The 16,303-nt window shown below is 34.2% G+C and overlaps 1 protein-coding gene and 1 non-coding gene across 7 annotated transcripts in view; both read right to left on the bottom strand.

The window, feature by feature from the left end:
• STXBP5 (syntaxin binding protein 5) overlaps positions 1 to 16,303 on the bottom strand; it is a 177,151-nt gene that overhangs the window by 11,542 nt on the left and 149,306 nt on the right. For all 6 annotated transcript variants that reach the window (XM_031030702.2, XM_081829115.1, XM_006735799.3 and 3 more), the window contains 4 exons: positions 15,485 to 15,724; positions 13,639 to 14,008; positions 12,243 to 12,408; positions 1,934 to 2,045 (listed from right to left, as the gene is read on the bottom strand). In XM_031030702.2, coding sequence (XP_030886562.1) covers positions 1,934 to 2,045; positions 12,243 to 12,408; positions 13,639 to 14,008; positions 15,485 to 15,724 — 888 coding nt within the window. The remainder of the gene's footprint in view (positions 1 to 1,933; positions 2,046 to 12,242; positions 12,409 to 13,638; positions 14,009 to 15,484; positions 15,725 to 16,303) is intronic.
• On the bottom strand, positions 10,040 to 10,175 carry LOC115941733 (U4 spliceosomal RNA). Its single transcript, XR_014148101.1, has one exon. It is a non-coding gene; the product is annotated as a U4 spliceosomal RNA (small nuclear RNA).

Below are 16,303 nucleotides of genomic sequence, written 5' to 3'. Positions count from 1 at the left end.
CTCTGAGATCATGACCTGAGCCAAAACCAAAAGTCAGATGCTTAACCGACTAAGCCACCTAGGCACCCCTCTAGCTGTGAATTAAAAAAAAAAAATTCTTGGAATTCACTAGGCTTCTTGAATGTGTGAATTGGTATCTTCTATCAATTCTGAAAAATTTCCAGCCATATATGTTTACATATTGATTCTTCTTTACATGCTTTACTATTTCTTTAGAAGTCCAGCATATGTTAGATCTTCTCACTGCAACTTCTATTTCTTTTATTTTCCTTGTATTTTACATCTTTTTTGTTTCTCTGTACTACATTCTAGATGGTCTATTTTGATGGTCTTCAAGCTATATAATTTTCTCTTCAGTTGTGTCTAATTTGTGGTTAAATTTATCCACTCAGTTTTTTGTTTTTGAATCTTTCAGTTCTAGAAATTAATTTTAGATTTTACACATTTGTACTGATTTCTATAGGTTTCAGTTATCTCACAAAATGTTTAGGCATGGTGAATGTGAAATTATAATATACATGACTATTTTATAGTTTATGTCTGATAATTCTAATATCTGAAGTACCTGTAATTCTGCTTCTGCCTTTTCTGTTTCATTGTTCATGGTGTTGATTACTAATTTTCCTGGTTAACTTGGATGACATATTTGAAAAATTATTTCTACAAATAATTTGAAGACTTGGAATATGTTATCTTCCTTTAGGGAACATTTTTATTTGCTTCTGCCAGGTACTAGGGACTTAAAACAGTCTGTAAAAGTACTTAACTAAGGTTGAAAGTTTTCTGGGACACTCAGATAATTTAAAGCTGAGCTCAGTCTGTGTGTGTGAGGGCTGATTTATTTCCAGTTCACCTTTACTCCTAAGCTTGGCCTTTGGGGTCCTTGCAAAAAGGAGAAGTTGTTTAACAAGATCCCTACCCTTGCCCGTTCTAGGAGCCCACCTTTCTAGTATGAACACAGTTTAGTATATCAGCCTCCTGCTTCAGATTAGCAAAGTACTCCAGGGTAAAATTGGCCTCAGTTTGCCAGACTCAGCACTTTGGGTTCCCATCCTTCCCCATGTTCTTACTATACTGTTAGCTCTTTGATGTTTTTAAGAATTAAAATAAACATTTTTTATTTTGTGTAACTTTAGCAATTATTCTTGGTGAGAATATTATTCCAAATTATCAGTCCCCCATAACTTAAACAACAGTCTTCATTTTAAAAAATGAATTAAAATTGATCCTTAGTAGCAAGATGATTGATCAATAATCTGGGTAAGTTTTGAAAATTACATTGCACTGCTACTTACTGATATTTAATCTTACAGTTTTTCTAATTAGCCAATTAAACACAAAAGGAAAATTCTGTAATATTTTAGCAAAACAGAAAGAGAATAAAAGGAAAAAAAATTAAGGACAGATAACAGCTATTTGAAAGAAAGGTCAAACAATCATTGACTCATTAGCTCCTTCAAGGACCGATTTCTACTCTGTGCCAATTATGTGGAAGGTAGTAAATAAACCAGATTTTGCTATTTTAAATAACCTTCTGGTGCAATGATAATAGTTTTGGAGATTTTGTAAAATAAATGTTTAGGTTAAAAATTTTTTCAAAGTTAAGGTCATCAATTAAGGTAAATCATGGAATTGAAAGAATAGTAAGGATCACATTTAATGAAAATAAAATACTTTCTAAAATATTCATTTATAGTTGTGAATACTCCTTTTTAACCACCTGAAGCTATTCTGATCTTGGTTCCTTGAGTAAAATACTCCCCTGATTTGGGTTAGAATGACACAATTTTATGTATTTTTGCTAAAAACATGGATATATTAATGTGACAAAGAGGAAAAAGGTGAACATAATTTATACATGTAGGAAGAATTTAAATGGCTTCAATGTTTCAGTTTTACAGATACAATACCCAAATTAAAGAAATCAACTTACACAGTTCTTCTCTATCAAGAGATTGTGCACCACCTCCAAATAAGCCTTTAAAGAATCCCCTGTTTGGTGCTTCAGGTGTTTCTACAGGAGTGAAGAGTTCACCCAACATCTCCTTTAAAATCAAAACAAATTGTAATTGGTAAAGTTACAGGGAAACTAAACTATAATTCACAAAACCATCACTGTAAGGTCTAACTTAAGCTTATAACATTACCTGTTGAGATTCACAAACAATTAATGAGCATATTTCAAGTGACTAGATCCAGTACCTACTGACTTAGTCGAACAGTTAAGACTAAATTGACTAACTTGCTGCTTGCTACTTTGGCTAGATTATTTTCCTTACATTTCAAGCAAAGATGATATTCTCACTTAAGAAGATACCAATCATTAAGACAAAATTTTCCCATAATTCTTAACATCAAAAATTGATAACTGGATTAACAATTAGGTCTTCCTACATTAGAAAGAAGAAAAGCTATTAGTAAGTTGAAAAGTTTAGTGTAATGATGATGACACAGTTTTGGAATTATCACTTTCAGCTGAGTCAGAAAATTAGTAATCTAGAAAGACACATCAACTTCTTTTTTCATAAACATAGCTTAGGAAGAGAATTATGCCAACATACACCTGGAATTCCAGAATTGTGGCAGGGAGATGGAAAGGCTTCTTTCTGTATTGTCTGAAATTACTATTCTTCAGAGCACAGAAACGGTAAAACTAACTCAGGAGACAAGAAAGGTTGCTGATATGTTATTGACTTTGTAAATAATACATAGAGAGAGAGAAGGAATTTCTATAAGAGAAGAATGGTAGCAACATTATTTATAAGGCAGCTCTGGGAAGCTTTAGAATCAAAATAAAAGTATAGTGAGGTTTTGGGATTGCATTTCTGCCCACTTAAGAGTAGTAGCTATGATACAAAAGACAAGTACATTATTGGTTCTGGGTAGGAGTTCTGCTGTATCTGGTTTTACATTATTATAGTTGAAGATGAAGCATGTATTTTTTAGAGTTTCTTCCTTAGGGCTGTGCTAAGAAAGTTAATAAAGGATGTCCAAAGATTTTACTTTTAAGTATATTCATATTAATGTTGTTTCTCCAACCAGATTACAAATGGGAATAGATAATTGTTAACACAATATTAACAAGAGTTTCATTTATAATGCTGAAGTGGATTGAAGCTTATACATTTTAATTTTCTTTCCTCTGAAATTCTACAAAGTGGAATAAAACTGGAATGAAAAATTTCCTGAAGTCAATAAATCAAACTTGTTAAAGCTCACTAAAGAATATACTGATAACTATTACTTAATTCAAATTTATATTACACTATATAACAAAACAAAGATGATTTTAGGCATATTCCCAATCATTTTTATACTGTACTACAATAGATTCCAATTTAAACTATCTTTTAAATTCATACAACAAAAACGGCAAACAGCTACCATTTGAGTGTCTTTTATGCTAAATCAAAAGAGTAACATGACATATAACAAGTGATGGTATAAAGATATGATTTTAAAATTTATTTTAGAATTACAGCTCTTATTTGGTGTTTAATGAGCTTACAATTTTACAAATGCAAAGTAAGAAATATAAAAAAACTAGATTACACTTATAAATGAAGAGTCATTTATAGTGTAGGAATGACTGGTCCAGAGTATGAACTTTGAAACCACATGGACTTGGGTTTGATTCTCATCTCTGCCTTTTTACCCCCAGAGGTACTTCAGGCAAATAAGTTTCTCAGAGAACTGGTTTCTAAGAATCTGCAATCTCAGTATTAAAATTTGGGGAGAAAAAGTGATATTAAAAAAAGCATATATTACAACAACATTAAATAGTATCTACAGATTTTTTTGCTTGTATTTATTTATTTATTTATTTATTTATTTATTTTAAAGATTTTATTTATTTATTTGAGACAGAGAGAATGAGAGAGAGAGAGAGCACATGAGAGGGGGGAGGGTCAGAGGGAGAAGCAGGCTCCCTGCCGAGCAGAGAGCCCGATGCGGGACTCGATCCAGGGACTCCAGGATCATGACCTGAGCCGAAGGCAGTCGCTTAACCAACTGAGCCACCCAGGCGCCCTTTTTGCTTGTATTTAAATAAGGATTTTACCTATGATTAAATTTACTATTTACAATGATTAATTTTAATGACTAATAAATCTAAATAGATTTGTATTTTCTATGATATCTTTTTACATCTAATAATAGTAAACTCTATGTCTGAAATAGTACCTGGAACTTTTAAACTACCCCAAAATATGAATATACAAAAACAAATATACTTGTCTGATGTTGGACTCTTAGATCTCATTTATCATGTGAGTTAATAAGCTTATGGGGTAAAATTTAGGACCGATTTCATGAATGGATGAATGTATGTGCTTTATCACTACACTCTTTTTAATACATCAAATAATCAGATTTTAACAATTTTGATTAAGAAAACCCTATGTTATAAAAATAATGAGTTTAAATAAATATCTTAGAAGATGAGCACAGCAATAAATTTCAATATTGAATGTATGACATTTAAGAGAGGCTAAACAGTTCAACTGTCAAAAATTTTGTACAGTGAGTACTTGGGAGTTTGTTTATAAATTACAATATTAAGGTGCTTAGGGCAATTATAAATTGTTTAAACTGAAATAATTCATATGTTCCACCTCTTTAAAATTATGTTTTTTAATTTAAATTAAATTAGATATAGTTAGAATAATGCTGTAGAAATAAATTTAGGTATTTCAATCTATAAACATATGCTTTTGACTGCCTCTCAATGATAATAAAAAGTTCTGGAGTCCATGACTTTTTAAAACAGCTTTACTGAGGTAACTGACATATGACAAACTGCACAAACTTGAAGTATAAAATTTTAGCATATGTATATATACCTGTGAAATCATCACCACCATGAAGATAATCAACATAGCCATCTCTCGTGCTTCCTTGTGCTTTCTTTGGAAAACCTTCTCTTGCTCCTTCTCGAACCCCCATCACCAAAGAAATGCTGACCTGCTTTCTCTCAACCTTGGTTAATTTGTATTTTCTATAGCTTTATATAAGTGGAATCATACAATATTCTAAACTTTTTTTTGCTTGGCTTATTTCACTCAGCATAATTACTGTGAGATTCATCCATGATACTGAATGATATCAACTGCTCATTCCTTTCTATTGATGAGTTGTATTCTACTATGGAAATACTGCCATTTGATTATTCATTCATCTGTATGGACATTTGGGTAGTTTCCAGTTTTTTGGCTAGTACAAATAAAACAGTTACGAATATCAATTTTCTTTTCTCTTTGAGTTAAAAAAACTAGGAATAAAATGGCTAGATCTTTGGTTTATGAATGTTTAACTTTTAAAGAAATTGCTAAGTCGTTTTCCAAAGTGGTTGTACTGTTTTTTTTTGTTTTTATTTTTTTACATTCCCTGCAGTGTATTAGAGTTCTGGACCCTTACATCCTTGTGAGAACCTGACACAGTATTTTTTTTTTTTTTAAGTTAATTGAGAGAGAGAGACAGACACAGAGAGAGAGACCGAAAGAGAAAGAGTGTGAACGCAAGTGCAAGCAGGAGAAGGAGCAGAGGGGGAGGGAGAAGAAGAGAATCTCTAGTAGACTCCTCTGAGCATGGAGCCCAGCATCGGGCTTGATCTCACGACCCTGAGATCAAGACCTGAGCTGAGATCAAGAGTTGGATGCTTAACTGACTGAGCCACCCAATTGCCCTGGCATGGTATTCTTTTTAATTTTAGCCTTTCTAGTAAGTGTTTAATGGTATCTCATTGTGGTTTTAATTTACAGTTCTGTAAGGCCTAATAATGCTGAACATCTTTTCATGGTGAAATATCTGTTCAAATATTTTGCCCATGCCTTTATTGCGTTATCTTCTTTGACTTTTAAGAGCCCTTTACGTTCTGGACATAAGTCCCTTATAGACACATGTTTTGCCAAGGTTTTCTTCTAGCTTGTGGCTTATCTCTTTACTTCTTAAGTATCTTTGAAGAGCATAATTTTTAAATTTTGTTGAAGCTGTCAATTCGTTCTTTTATGGATGGTGAGTTTGGTGTTGTAGCTAAGAAATCTTTGCCCAGCCCAAGTTAACAAAGATCTTCTCTTAGGTTCCCTCTAAAAGTTATATAGTTTCAGGATTTACATGTAGGTCTACGATCCATTTTGAGTCAACTGCTGTATATACTGTGAGGCATGGATCAAAGCTCACTTTTTGCATTTTAATATCCAATTTTCCCAGCATAATTTGTTGGAAAGGCAATCCCTTCTCAACTGCATTGTCTTCATCAAAAATCAGTTGTCCATATATGTGTGGGTTTATTTCTAAACTCTATACTCTGTTCCATTGATCTATTTATCTAATTTGATGCCAATACCATGTTGTTTTGATCACTGTAGCATTACAGTAATCCTTAAAATCAGGTGGTATAAGTCCTTCAACTTTATTCTTTTTCAGAGTTGTTCTGCCTATTCTAGGTCCCATGCATTTCCATATGAATTTTAGAATAAATTTCCCCAAAAAAATTTCCACTGAGATTTTGTGAGATTTCCTCAAATCTACAAATCAATTTTGGGAGAACTGGTATTTTAATATTGAATTTTCTGACCCATTAACAAGGTACATATTACAATTTATTCAGGTTATTAAAAATTTCTTTCAGTGTTTTTGTGACTTTCAATATAGAAGTCTTTCATATTTTTGTCAGATTTATCCAAAGTAGTTCATATTTTTGTTGCTATTATAAATGGTATATTTATTTATTTTAAAGATTTTATTTATTTATTTGAGGGAGAGAGAGCAAGCACAAGCGGGGGTGGGAGGAAGGGGCAGAGGAAGAGAGAGAAGCAGACTCCCCACTTAGCAGGGAGCCAGATGCAGGGCTCGATCCCAGGACCGTGAGATGATGACCTGAGCTGAAGGCAGACACTTAACTGACTGAGCCACTCAGGGGGCTCAGTGTTTTTTAAATCTCAATTTCCAAATGCCCACTGCTCGCATAGAATTTTTTTTAATATTGATCTCATATCCTGCATCCCTGTCAAACTCAGTCATTATTTCTAGTAGCTTTCTGGATAGATTTCCTAGATAGATGATCATGTCATCTGTATAATAACAACTGATTTACTTCTTCCTTTCCAGTTGAGATGCTTTTTCTTTCTTTTTCTTGCCTGAATGCACTGGCTAGAACCTTAAGTACAACACTGAACAGAAGTGTTGAGAATAAACATCCCTTTCTAAAAGCTCCTGATTTTAAGGAAAAATAATTCAGTAACCAATCACTGAGTATTAGGTGTAGATTTTCTCCAGATGTCCTTTAAGCTCCCTTTTATTCCTTCTTTGCTGAGATTTTTCTTTTTTTAAATTAGGAATGGATGTTGGGTTTTGTTAACTGCTTCATATTAGTTAAATAATATGGTGAATTATAGTGATTGATGTACAAACATGAAGTCAACCCTGCATTCCTGAGATAAATGCTATGATAATTAATCATGACCAGAATTATCCTTCTGATATACTGTTGGATTCAATTTGCTAAAATTTTGTTCATAATATTTACATCTGTATTAGTGACATATATTGATCTGTATGTAATTTTTATAATGTCTTTGTCTATTTTTCATATCATGTTAATTGTAACTTCTAGAATGAATTGGAAAGGATTTCCCCACTTCAATTTTTTGAGTTTTGTGTAGAATTGGTATTATTTCTTCCTAAAATGTTGATAGAATTCACTAGTGAAGTCATCTGGCTTAGAATTTTCTTCTCAATTAGATACAGTACTACTCTTCAGGTTATCTATTTTTTCTTTAGTGAGGTTTGGTAATTTCTCTCCAGGAATTTGTCCATTTTCATCTTAAGTTTTTGAGTTTGTTGGCATGAAGTTGTTCATAGTATTTCCTTATTATCCATTTTAATATTTGTCGAATCTGTAGTAATGCCACTCCTCTCATTCTTGATTCTGGTAATTTATAACTTCTCTCTTCATAATCGGACTGGCTTGAGATCAATTTTATTGGTTTCAGAGATCAAACTTTTAGTTTTATTGATGTTTTTCTATTGTTTCCTTGTTTTCTATTTCTGTTCATGGTTTTCTACTTGGATATTTATTATTTTCTTTCTTCTGCTTACTTTTCTTTTTCAGTTTCTTATGGTGGAAGCTGAGGTCACTGATTTGATAAGAACTTCTCTTCTAATACAGGTGGTTTTGTGCTATGAATTTGTCAAGTTTAAACACTCAGTTGTTTTTTCTATTTCTATGCTTTCAAGTGACCTAATCTTTTTTTATGCAACATCTAATCTGTCGGTTAATCCTATCCAGTATATTTTTCATCTCAAGCACTGTAGGCTTTCATCTCTAGAAGTTTGATTTTGGTCTTCTGTATCTTCCATGTGTCCAGTTAACTTTTTGAATGTATGGAATACATTTATAGTAACTGTTTTGATGTCCTTCTGTACTAATTATAATATTTCTGTCAGTTCTGGTTTGGTTTCTTAAAGATTAATTATTCTTCTCATTATGGGTCATATTTTCCTGACAATCTGACTGGATGCCAGATCTTCTGATTTTTACCTTGTTGAGTACTGGGTATTTCTCATCTTGCTAAGTTGTCTTGAGCTTCATTCTGGGATAATAGGAAACATTTTGATCCTTCTGGGTCTCACTTTCATAATTTGTTAGGCAGGTCAGAAGCAGCGCTCATTTTAAGGCTAAATTATTCCCCAATGAATGAGCCCAGACCCTCCAGAGTACTCTACCCAATTACCCACTGAAGTAGGCTGAATAATGGCCATCTAAAATATCAGGTTCTAGGGGCACGTGGGTGGCTCAGTTGGTTAAAAGTCTGCTTTCAGCTCAAGTCATGATCCCAGGGTCCTGGAACTGAGCCCTGCATCAGGTTCCCTGTTCAGCGGGGAGTCTGCTTCTCCCTTTCTCCCCTCCCCCCGCCCCGGCACTCTCAAATAAATAAAATCTTTAAAAAAAATAAAATATCAGGTTCTAATTCCTGAAACCTATAAATGTTACATCTTGTTAAAAAAAAAAAAAAAAGGGAGGGGATGTCTGTGCAAATGTGATTAAGTATTTTGCCACGGGAAATTATCCTGATTATCTAGATGGGTCCTAAATCCAATTACAAGTGTTTTTATAAGATGGAGATTTGACATAGCACAAGAGGAGGAGGCAAGGTGACCATGAGGGCAGAGATTGGAGTAATGCAACCACAAGTCCAGGAATGCTGGCAGGTACAAGAGGATAGAAGGGGCAAGGTCTCCTCTAGAGCCCCTGGAGGAAGCATGACCCTGCCAACACCTTGATGTTGGCTCAGTGAAACTTACTTCAGATTTCTGACTTCCGGAAGTATGACAGAATAAATTTATGTTGTTTTTGGTCACCAAGTTTGTGGTGATTTGTTACAGCAGCTTCAGGAAACTAACACACTCATGAATTATAAATATTTTTAGCTTGGCTTTTGGGAGCAGGCACTGTTCTTGGCCCTGGGACCAGGCACAATTCCCTCTAATCTTCCTTTCAGATGGTTCTTCCCCAGGCCAGAGAGTATCCACATGCATGTGCTCAACAGTACTCTACTGAATACTCCTGGCAGACCCTCTGCAGATATGCAGGGTTCTCTCTCTGTATAGCTCTTTTCTCTCTGATACTCTCTTCTAAGAACTCTAACTTATTTGGTCTTCCTAGACTCTTGGTTCTGTCTCCTCAACACAGGAAGCTGGTCAGACTCTGCCTCAGGACCTTCCCTCTATGCATGGTCTGGAAACTCTATCAAGGTATTAAAGCTGGAGCACTTCCTTTGTTTCCTGTCTCTCAGGGATTACTTTCCTTCACTGCTCAATGTTCAGGATCTTGAAAACTGTCGTTTCATGTTTATGTCTGCTTTTTGGGGGCTGCTTCAGGCAGGAGGGTTAATCTGGTCCCTATTATTCCATCTGGGCTGGAAACTCCATTAATGTTTGTAGGCATCTTCTTTATTTTTTCGGTTAAAGTTAAATGAATGTACAATTATTAGGGCACTCTGGAAACCAAGTAATAGTGTTTATAAAGTTCACTGTACTTAAAACATATTTTTACCAAAGCATTATTTTTAGGCACTGAAAATACAGAGGTAAATAAAATGTCAATAATGTTCAATTAGCAATAATCGCGCCTCAGATAAACCTCATTGGCTACGATACTGCCAATGCACAAAGCTTAAAATGTCAATAACGTTCAAAGATAACATTCTATCACAAACTGCTTAGAGTTTACTTTCCATTTATATCATGAGGGTACATAGCAGACAGTCATTAAAATAAGTTGAGTTACTAAATGACCATTTCATTTTAAAAATAAATAGGTAAAGTTTACTGCTGCTGCTATTGATTTTTACTAAAATAAAACACTGACCAAAGAACAGACTTGATTCTAAAAAAGTGATGAAGTTTAAAATTTTGAGTAATTGAATTATGACCATATTTCAGATGAAAATAAAGAATATATTCAATTGACTGTATTATTTCTTAATACAGTAACATTTTACTAGTGAAAGGAAACACTAAAGAAAAATTTTATCGGGGCGCCTGGGTGGCTCAGTTGGTTAAGCGGCTGCCTTCGGCTCAGGTCGTGATCCCAGGGTCCTGGGATCGAGCCCCGCATCGGGCTCCCTGCTCGGCGGGGAGCCTGCTTCTCCCTCTCCCTCTGCCTGCCTCTCTGCCTACTTGTTCTCTCTATCTCTCTGTCAAATAAATAAATAAAATCTTTAAAAAAAAAAAAAAATTTTATCTTCCCCATAAAAAGCAAAGGTTTAATTCAGAAACCTAGGAATCCTTGAAAAAACATCTCCACCCAAATGTAAATGTAAATTTATATCTAAAATAACAGATCTGTAATTCTGTTTCACTCTCAAAGTTTGTAATAATGTCATTAGAAGTACATTTCCAGGACAGTCTAGCTTACCGAAATAATACTAACATCTGACAGTGATCACATACTCTGTACCAAACACTATGCGAAACACTTCACATGCGCTGTCTTCTTTAATCCACACCATATCCTATGGCATGGATATTATTTTTAATTCTATTTTTAAAGACGATGAAACTCAGAGATAGTAAGTAACTTGTCTAAGATCACATAATTGTGTAATTATTAGCAAGGATGGGACTTAATTCAGTCTTGACTCTAAAGCTCATCTTCTCAAAATGAGCCACAAATTCATTACAAATAAAATAGGGCTAATTGTAAAAACTTTCATTAAAACGTTCCCTTAAAGTTCCCTTCGATAATGGTTTCCTCTAAGTATCAATTAATATTTATATATTTAATCTTTAATATTTTAATTTTTAATATTTTAGCTCAATATAAGAGCACTTTTATTTTAAAAGGTGAAACTAAACTGATCATTTCTAATATACAGTTGATCCTCGAACAGTGTGAAGGTTAGGGGCCCAATCGCCGTGCACAGTCAAAAATCCATGTGTAACTTCTGAATCCCCCCAAAATTTACTAACAGTGTACTGCTGACCAGAAGCCTTACTGATAACATAAAGAATGGATTAGCACATATTTTATATGTTATATTTATTACATACTGTATTCTTACATTAAGGTAAGCTAGAGGAAAGAAAATGTTAAGAAAACCATGAGGAAGAAAAATACAGTTACAGTACTGTACTGTATTTGTTGAAAAAAATCTGAGTATAAGTACACTTGTGCAGTTCAAACACATCTTGTTCAAGGGTCAACTGTATGCAAGCACATGAGGCACTTGAATATTAAGAAAGAAACAGTTTTGTATTTAAAGAATGTAGTCTCTTGCAAACAGATCAACAAAAAATATTCAGAGTAAAATGAGAAAACCTTATTTTTTCTTATATGTATATACATCCTTGTCAATACATAGTATATGAGAGGGGATGACACAATGTGCAGATATAACTATTTCCACATTAACAAACTTCCTTAAAAATGATTTCTTTGTGTGTAAATTGATATTTATTATACTTGGAGAGTGGGTATAAAATGTATGTAATATTTCATATTTCTGTGCCATCACTGAGTAGAAAAAATATGGATCAGGGAGATAAGTCCCTCTTATAACAAAAGTCTGATGAAGTTACTTTATCACAAGTCTCAAAGCATATGCTCTGAAAGTCAGGCTTTGGATTTTCCCATATAGGCTCATTGTATACTCCTGAGAGTGTAAGAGATGAACAAAAGTAAGGGATCTTAGAGAATATTTCACTTTTGAAGAAATTATAGTAATATTTTTGTTATTTACCTGAAGATTTTCACAGGTCTCTTGACTATAAGTGAGTCTCTGGATTTCTGTAGGTGAAACAAGATATAATGCTTGTCCATTGTTGGTGAAGCAGAATGTTCTGGCTATCCGCATGTTGGTGAGGGGCAAGTAATAGACATCCAGTAGAGGCCTTAAACTTGGCAAACTTGAGAAAAATATTAAAAAGTCATTAATAAGAAACAAGGTAGGTTTTGGAAAACAGTATGGAGGAGTCTCAAAAAGTTAAAAATAGAACCACCTTATGATCCAGCAATCACACTATTGGGTATTTACCCAAAGAATACAAGAACACTAATTCAAAGAATACATGCACCCCGATACTTATTTATAGCAGCATTATTTACAATAGCCAAGATACGGAAGCAGCCCAAGTGTCCACTCACTGATAAATGGACAAAGAAGACCTACATTGGGCGCCTGGGTGGCTCAGTTGGTTAAGCGACTGCTTTCAGCTCAGGTCATGATCCTGGAGTCCCTGGATCGAGTCCCGCATCGGGCTCCCTGCTTGGCAGGGAGCCTGCTTCTCCCTCTGACCCTCCCCCCTCTCATGTGCTCTCTCTCTCTCATTCTCTCTGTCTCAAATAAATAAATAAAATCTTTAAAAAAAAAAAGAAGACCTACATCTTCTTCCATATATATTGTATGTATCTATGTATATAAACATGTGTATATAAACATGTGTATATATGTGTGTGTGTGTATACACACAATGAATATTATTCATCCATAAAAAAGAATGAAGTCTTGCCATTTGCAATGACATGGATGGAGCTAGAGAGTATAACGCTTAGTAAAATAAGTCCGAGAAAGACAAATACCATGATTTCACTCATAAGTGGAATTTAAGAAACAAGACAAACAACCAAAGGGAAAAAATGAGAGAGAGACACAAATCAAGAAACAAACTCTTAATTATAGAGAACAAAGTGATGGTTACCAGAGGGGAGGGCGATGGGCGGGGTGGGTTAAATAGGTGATGGGGATTAAGGAGTGCACCGTCATGATGAGCACCAGGTGATGTATGAAAGTGTTGAATTACTATCGTGCACACCTGAAAGTAATACAACACTGTATGTTAACTAACTGGAATTAAAAAAAATAAACAAACAAGGTAGGTTTTAGTCTTGAACAAAGTATTATAGAAGGCAAAAATGGCAGTACCTTATAAACCTTATGATTTAGTATACTTGAGAGGTAGATAAAACTGACTTGTATTCTTCATAAACTTGTTCACTATTAACTGAATGAAAATAAATTCTCAGTGTGTAAGACTGTAAACAAAAGCATTTCATTTAAGTGGAATATAATTCTGTAGTGTTATGTTTTAAGGGTGTAAGTGCCATCTTTGTGTTTTTTAAAAATGTGTAACTCTTACCTAAAAGTCATAATATGTCCATTGGCGCAGAAACAGGCAAGGCAGATACTGTTACTCAATGCTACGATATCTCCACGAAGCACAAATGAGGTCTCTGTAATGTTTTGCTTGTAAGCACAGTTCTGAGTTGGCAGTGAGATGACTTTTGCTTGCTTTTCAGAACATATCACTGCATACTGGTTTTCACTAATTTCCTGAGAAGAGGAAGGGGATACGGAGACAGGCCGTCGTTTCTTTAATTTCTCCTTTTCATCTTTTTCTTCGGGAACATTGTGTTCTCTCCAGGATTCATATGCAGGTGGCACTAAGCAGCCTGTGGTATCCAGGAATGCCATTCTCAGGATCGCCCCTTTTAACCTCAATATAGTACCTAAAATACATAAGTTTAGTAGATAACAAGTATTTTAACCCCCACAGCAAATATGTTTATTCCAACTCTGACACAGAGTAGACATTCAACAACATGCAGAATGTATATTAAACTGAAATTGAACACCAGCTTACTGAAGGGATTCAACCTTCAAGCATGTATCTGAGTCCGCAAAAAGAAATCAGAAATACATGCCCCAAACTGATAAATATTGGGATGCCTGGAACTATGTCTTATCTCCTATCTGCCAAGTGTACTACCAACAAGTGTGAGAGCAAGTGGATGGTGTCTAGGAGCTGCACTGTCCAATATAGCAGCCACTAGCCACATGTGGCTACAGAGCCCCTGAAATATGGCCTGTCCAACTTGTGGCATATTCTGAGAGTAAAATACATGCCGGATCCGAAGACTCAGTACCAAAAAAAAAAAAATTAAAAGTCAAATATCTTAATAATTTAAAAACACTGGTTACATGCTGAAATGACAGCATTTTGGATATGCTAGGCTAAATAAAATGTTATTAAAATTAATTTCACCTTGTTTTTCTTTTTGTTTTTTTACCTTTTTAATATGGCTACCAGAACATTCTTTATGTGGCTTATCTTTCCACGCTTTTTTTTTTTCCTTATACACATTCTTACTATGAAGAAAGGGGCTTAGTAAGAATATTATCATTATGTAACCTTTTCTAACAACTAGGCATACAGAACATACTCAAATATTTATTGAGCTGAATGAATAAATCAAACTGTTTCTTTGATGTAAAGATAGTTCACAAACCATTAAAATCATAATTACATTTTAATTTTAAATTCCAAGTAATGTTAAAGTCCACTGTATAAACAAGGGATACACTAATGAGCACAATCATGTTTTTTTCCTACCTAAATCAGCATAAATTAGTAATGAAAACCAGATTTCTCAGTTATTTCCAGATCTATCAGACTCCACATACATTTGATGAAACTGAATCTCATTTTCAATATATGAAGGTCATAAATTTTTTCTTAAGATCTGCTATTAAATCACCTTTTCCTAATACTTCAAAGGAGAAAGATAACGTATTTTAAGACTTCACATTTAGATATTAAAAATAGCCAACTACATGATGTTTAAAAAAAATACTTTTTGCTTTTTCTCCTAAATATGGTACCATCCTTTTGCTTATAGAACATAGCATTTTAAGGTACCTTAGAATGCATTGAAGAACAGTTTTTTTTTTTCATTTTCAAATGTAGTAATCATTTTAGATATGATCCTAGAGTTAAAAAAAAAATGCAAAACCTGAATGGCTGTATAAATAAATGATATTCTGGAATCTTATTCATGTATTCCTTCATTAAAAACATAAGACTACATCTCCATTTAGTTTACATTTTAGAATTCATAGATCAATTCAAAAATGAAAAGCGAAGGCTTCTACTAAATATAGCAAGTTAGATCTTCAACATAAGTACAGCATGAAAGCATACATACCACTTGGAGAGACAATTACTGGCTGAAGAAGTCTTTGCTCTCCTCCTGGGGGAAGATTCAGTGCAATGACAAGCACTGTTCCCAATGTAGTACCAACCCATAAACACGGGGACGGAGATGAATCTGCCTTTCGAGTAAAAGTTTCACAGAAATGAAGAGCAGAAATTGCTTCTCGAGATTCTTTATCAATGCTGGTTACGCTGGAACTCCGCGACCGGCTGAAGGAATTATCTTTTATATCTGAAATGAATTAAAATGTTGTGAGATTGCTTGTTATAAAATATCATAAAAATTTGGCCAAAGAGTTAATCTGCAAAAAGACAAAACCTATAGCATATTTTAATTAAAAACAATTTACTTTTTTAAAAAATTTTTTAAAGATTTTTATTTATTTGTCACAGAGAGAGAGCACAAGCAGGGGGAGCGGCCGGCAGAGCAGGTAGAGGGAGAAGCAGACTTCCCGCCGAGCGGGGAGCCCGATGTGGGACTTGATCCCAGGACCCAGAGATCATGACCTGAGCCGAAGGCAGACACTTAACTGACTGAGCCACCCAGATGTCCCCAAAACAATTTACTTTTATGTTAATAATTTTTTCCTTTGCTTAAATATAAAATACAAACAGATAAATCCACACTTCTCAGAAGTGAGTTGGGTGTAACTCCAGTGAATTTTTGGATGTGTGATCTATATGGTTTTTGGTGTGGCTCTTTGTTAGTGTCCTGGTTGCTTTTCTAATCTTAGACCTCACCAACTTCTTTTCTCATGATGCTGTTACTTCCTTTGGTAATGCAATTCCATGGTTGGGTAGAACTAGAAAA

Source organism: Leptonychotes weddellii, chromosome 8 (genome assembly GCF_054177405.1).
Source record: "Leptonychotes weddellii isolate Sample4059 chromosome 8, ASM5417740v2, whole genome shotgun sequence".
In the NCBI taxonomy this organism is placed as follows: Eukaryota; Metazoa; Chordata; class Mammalia; order Carnivora; family Phocidae; genus Leptonychotes; species Leptonychotes weddellii.
This window is presented reverse-complemented; position numbering and strand designations above follow the sequence as displayed.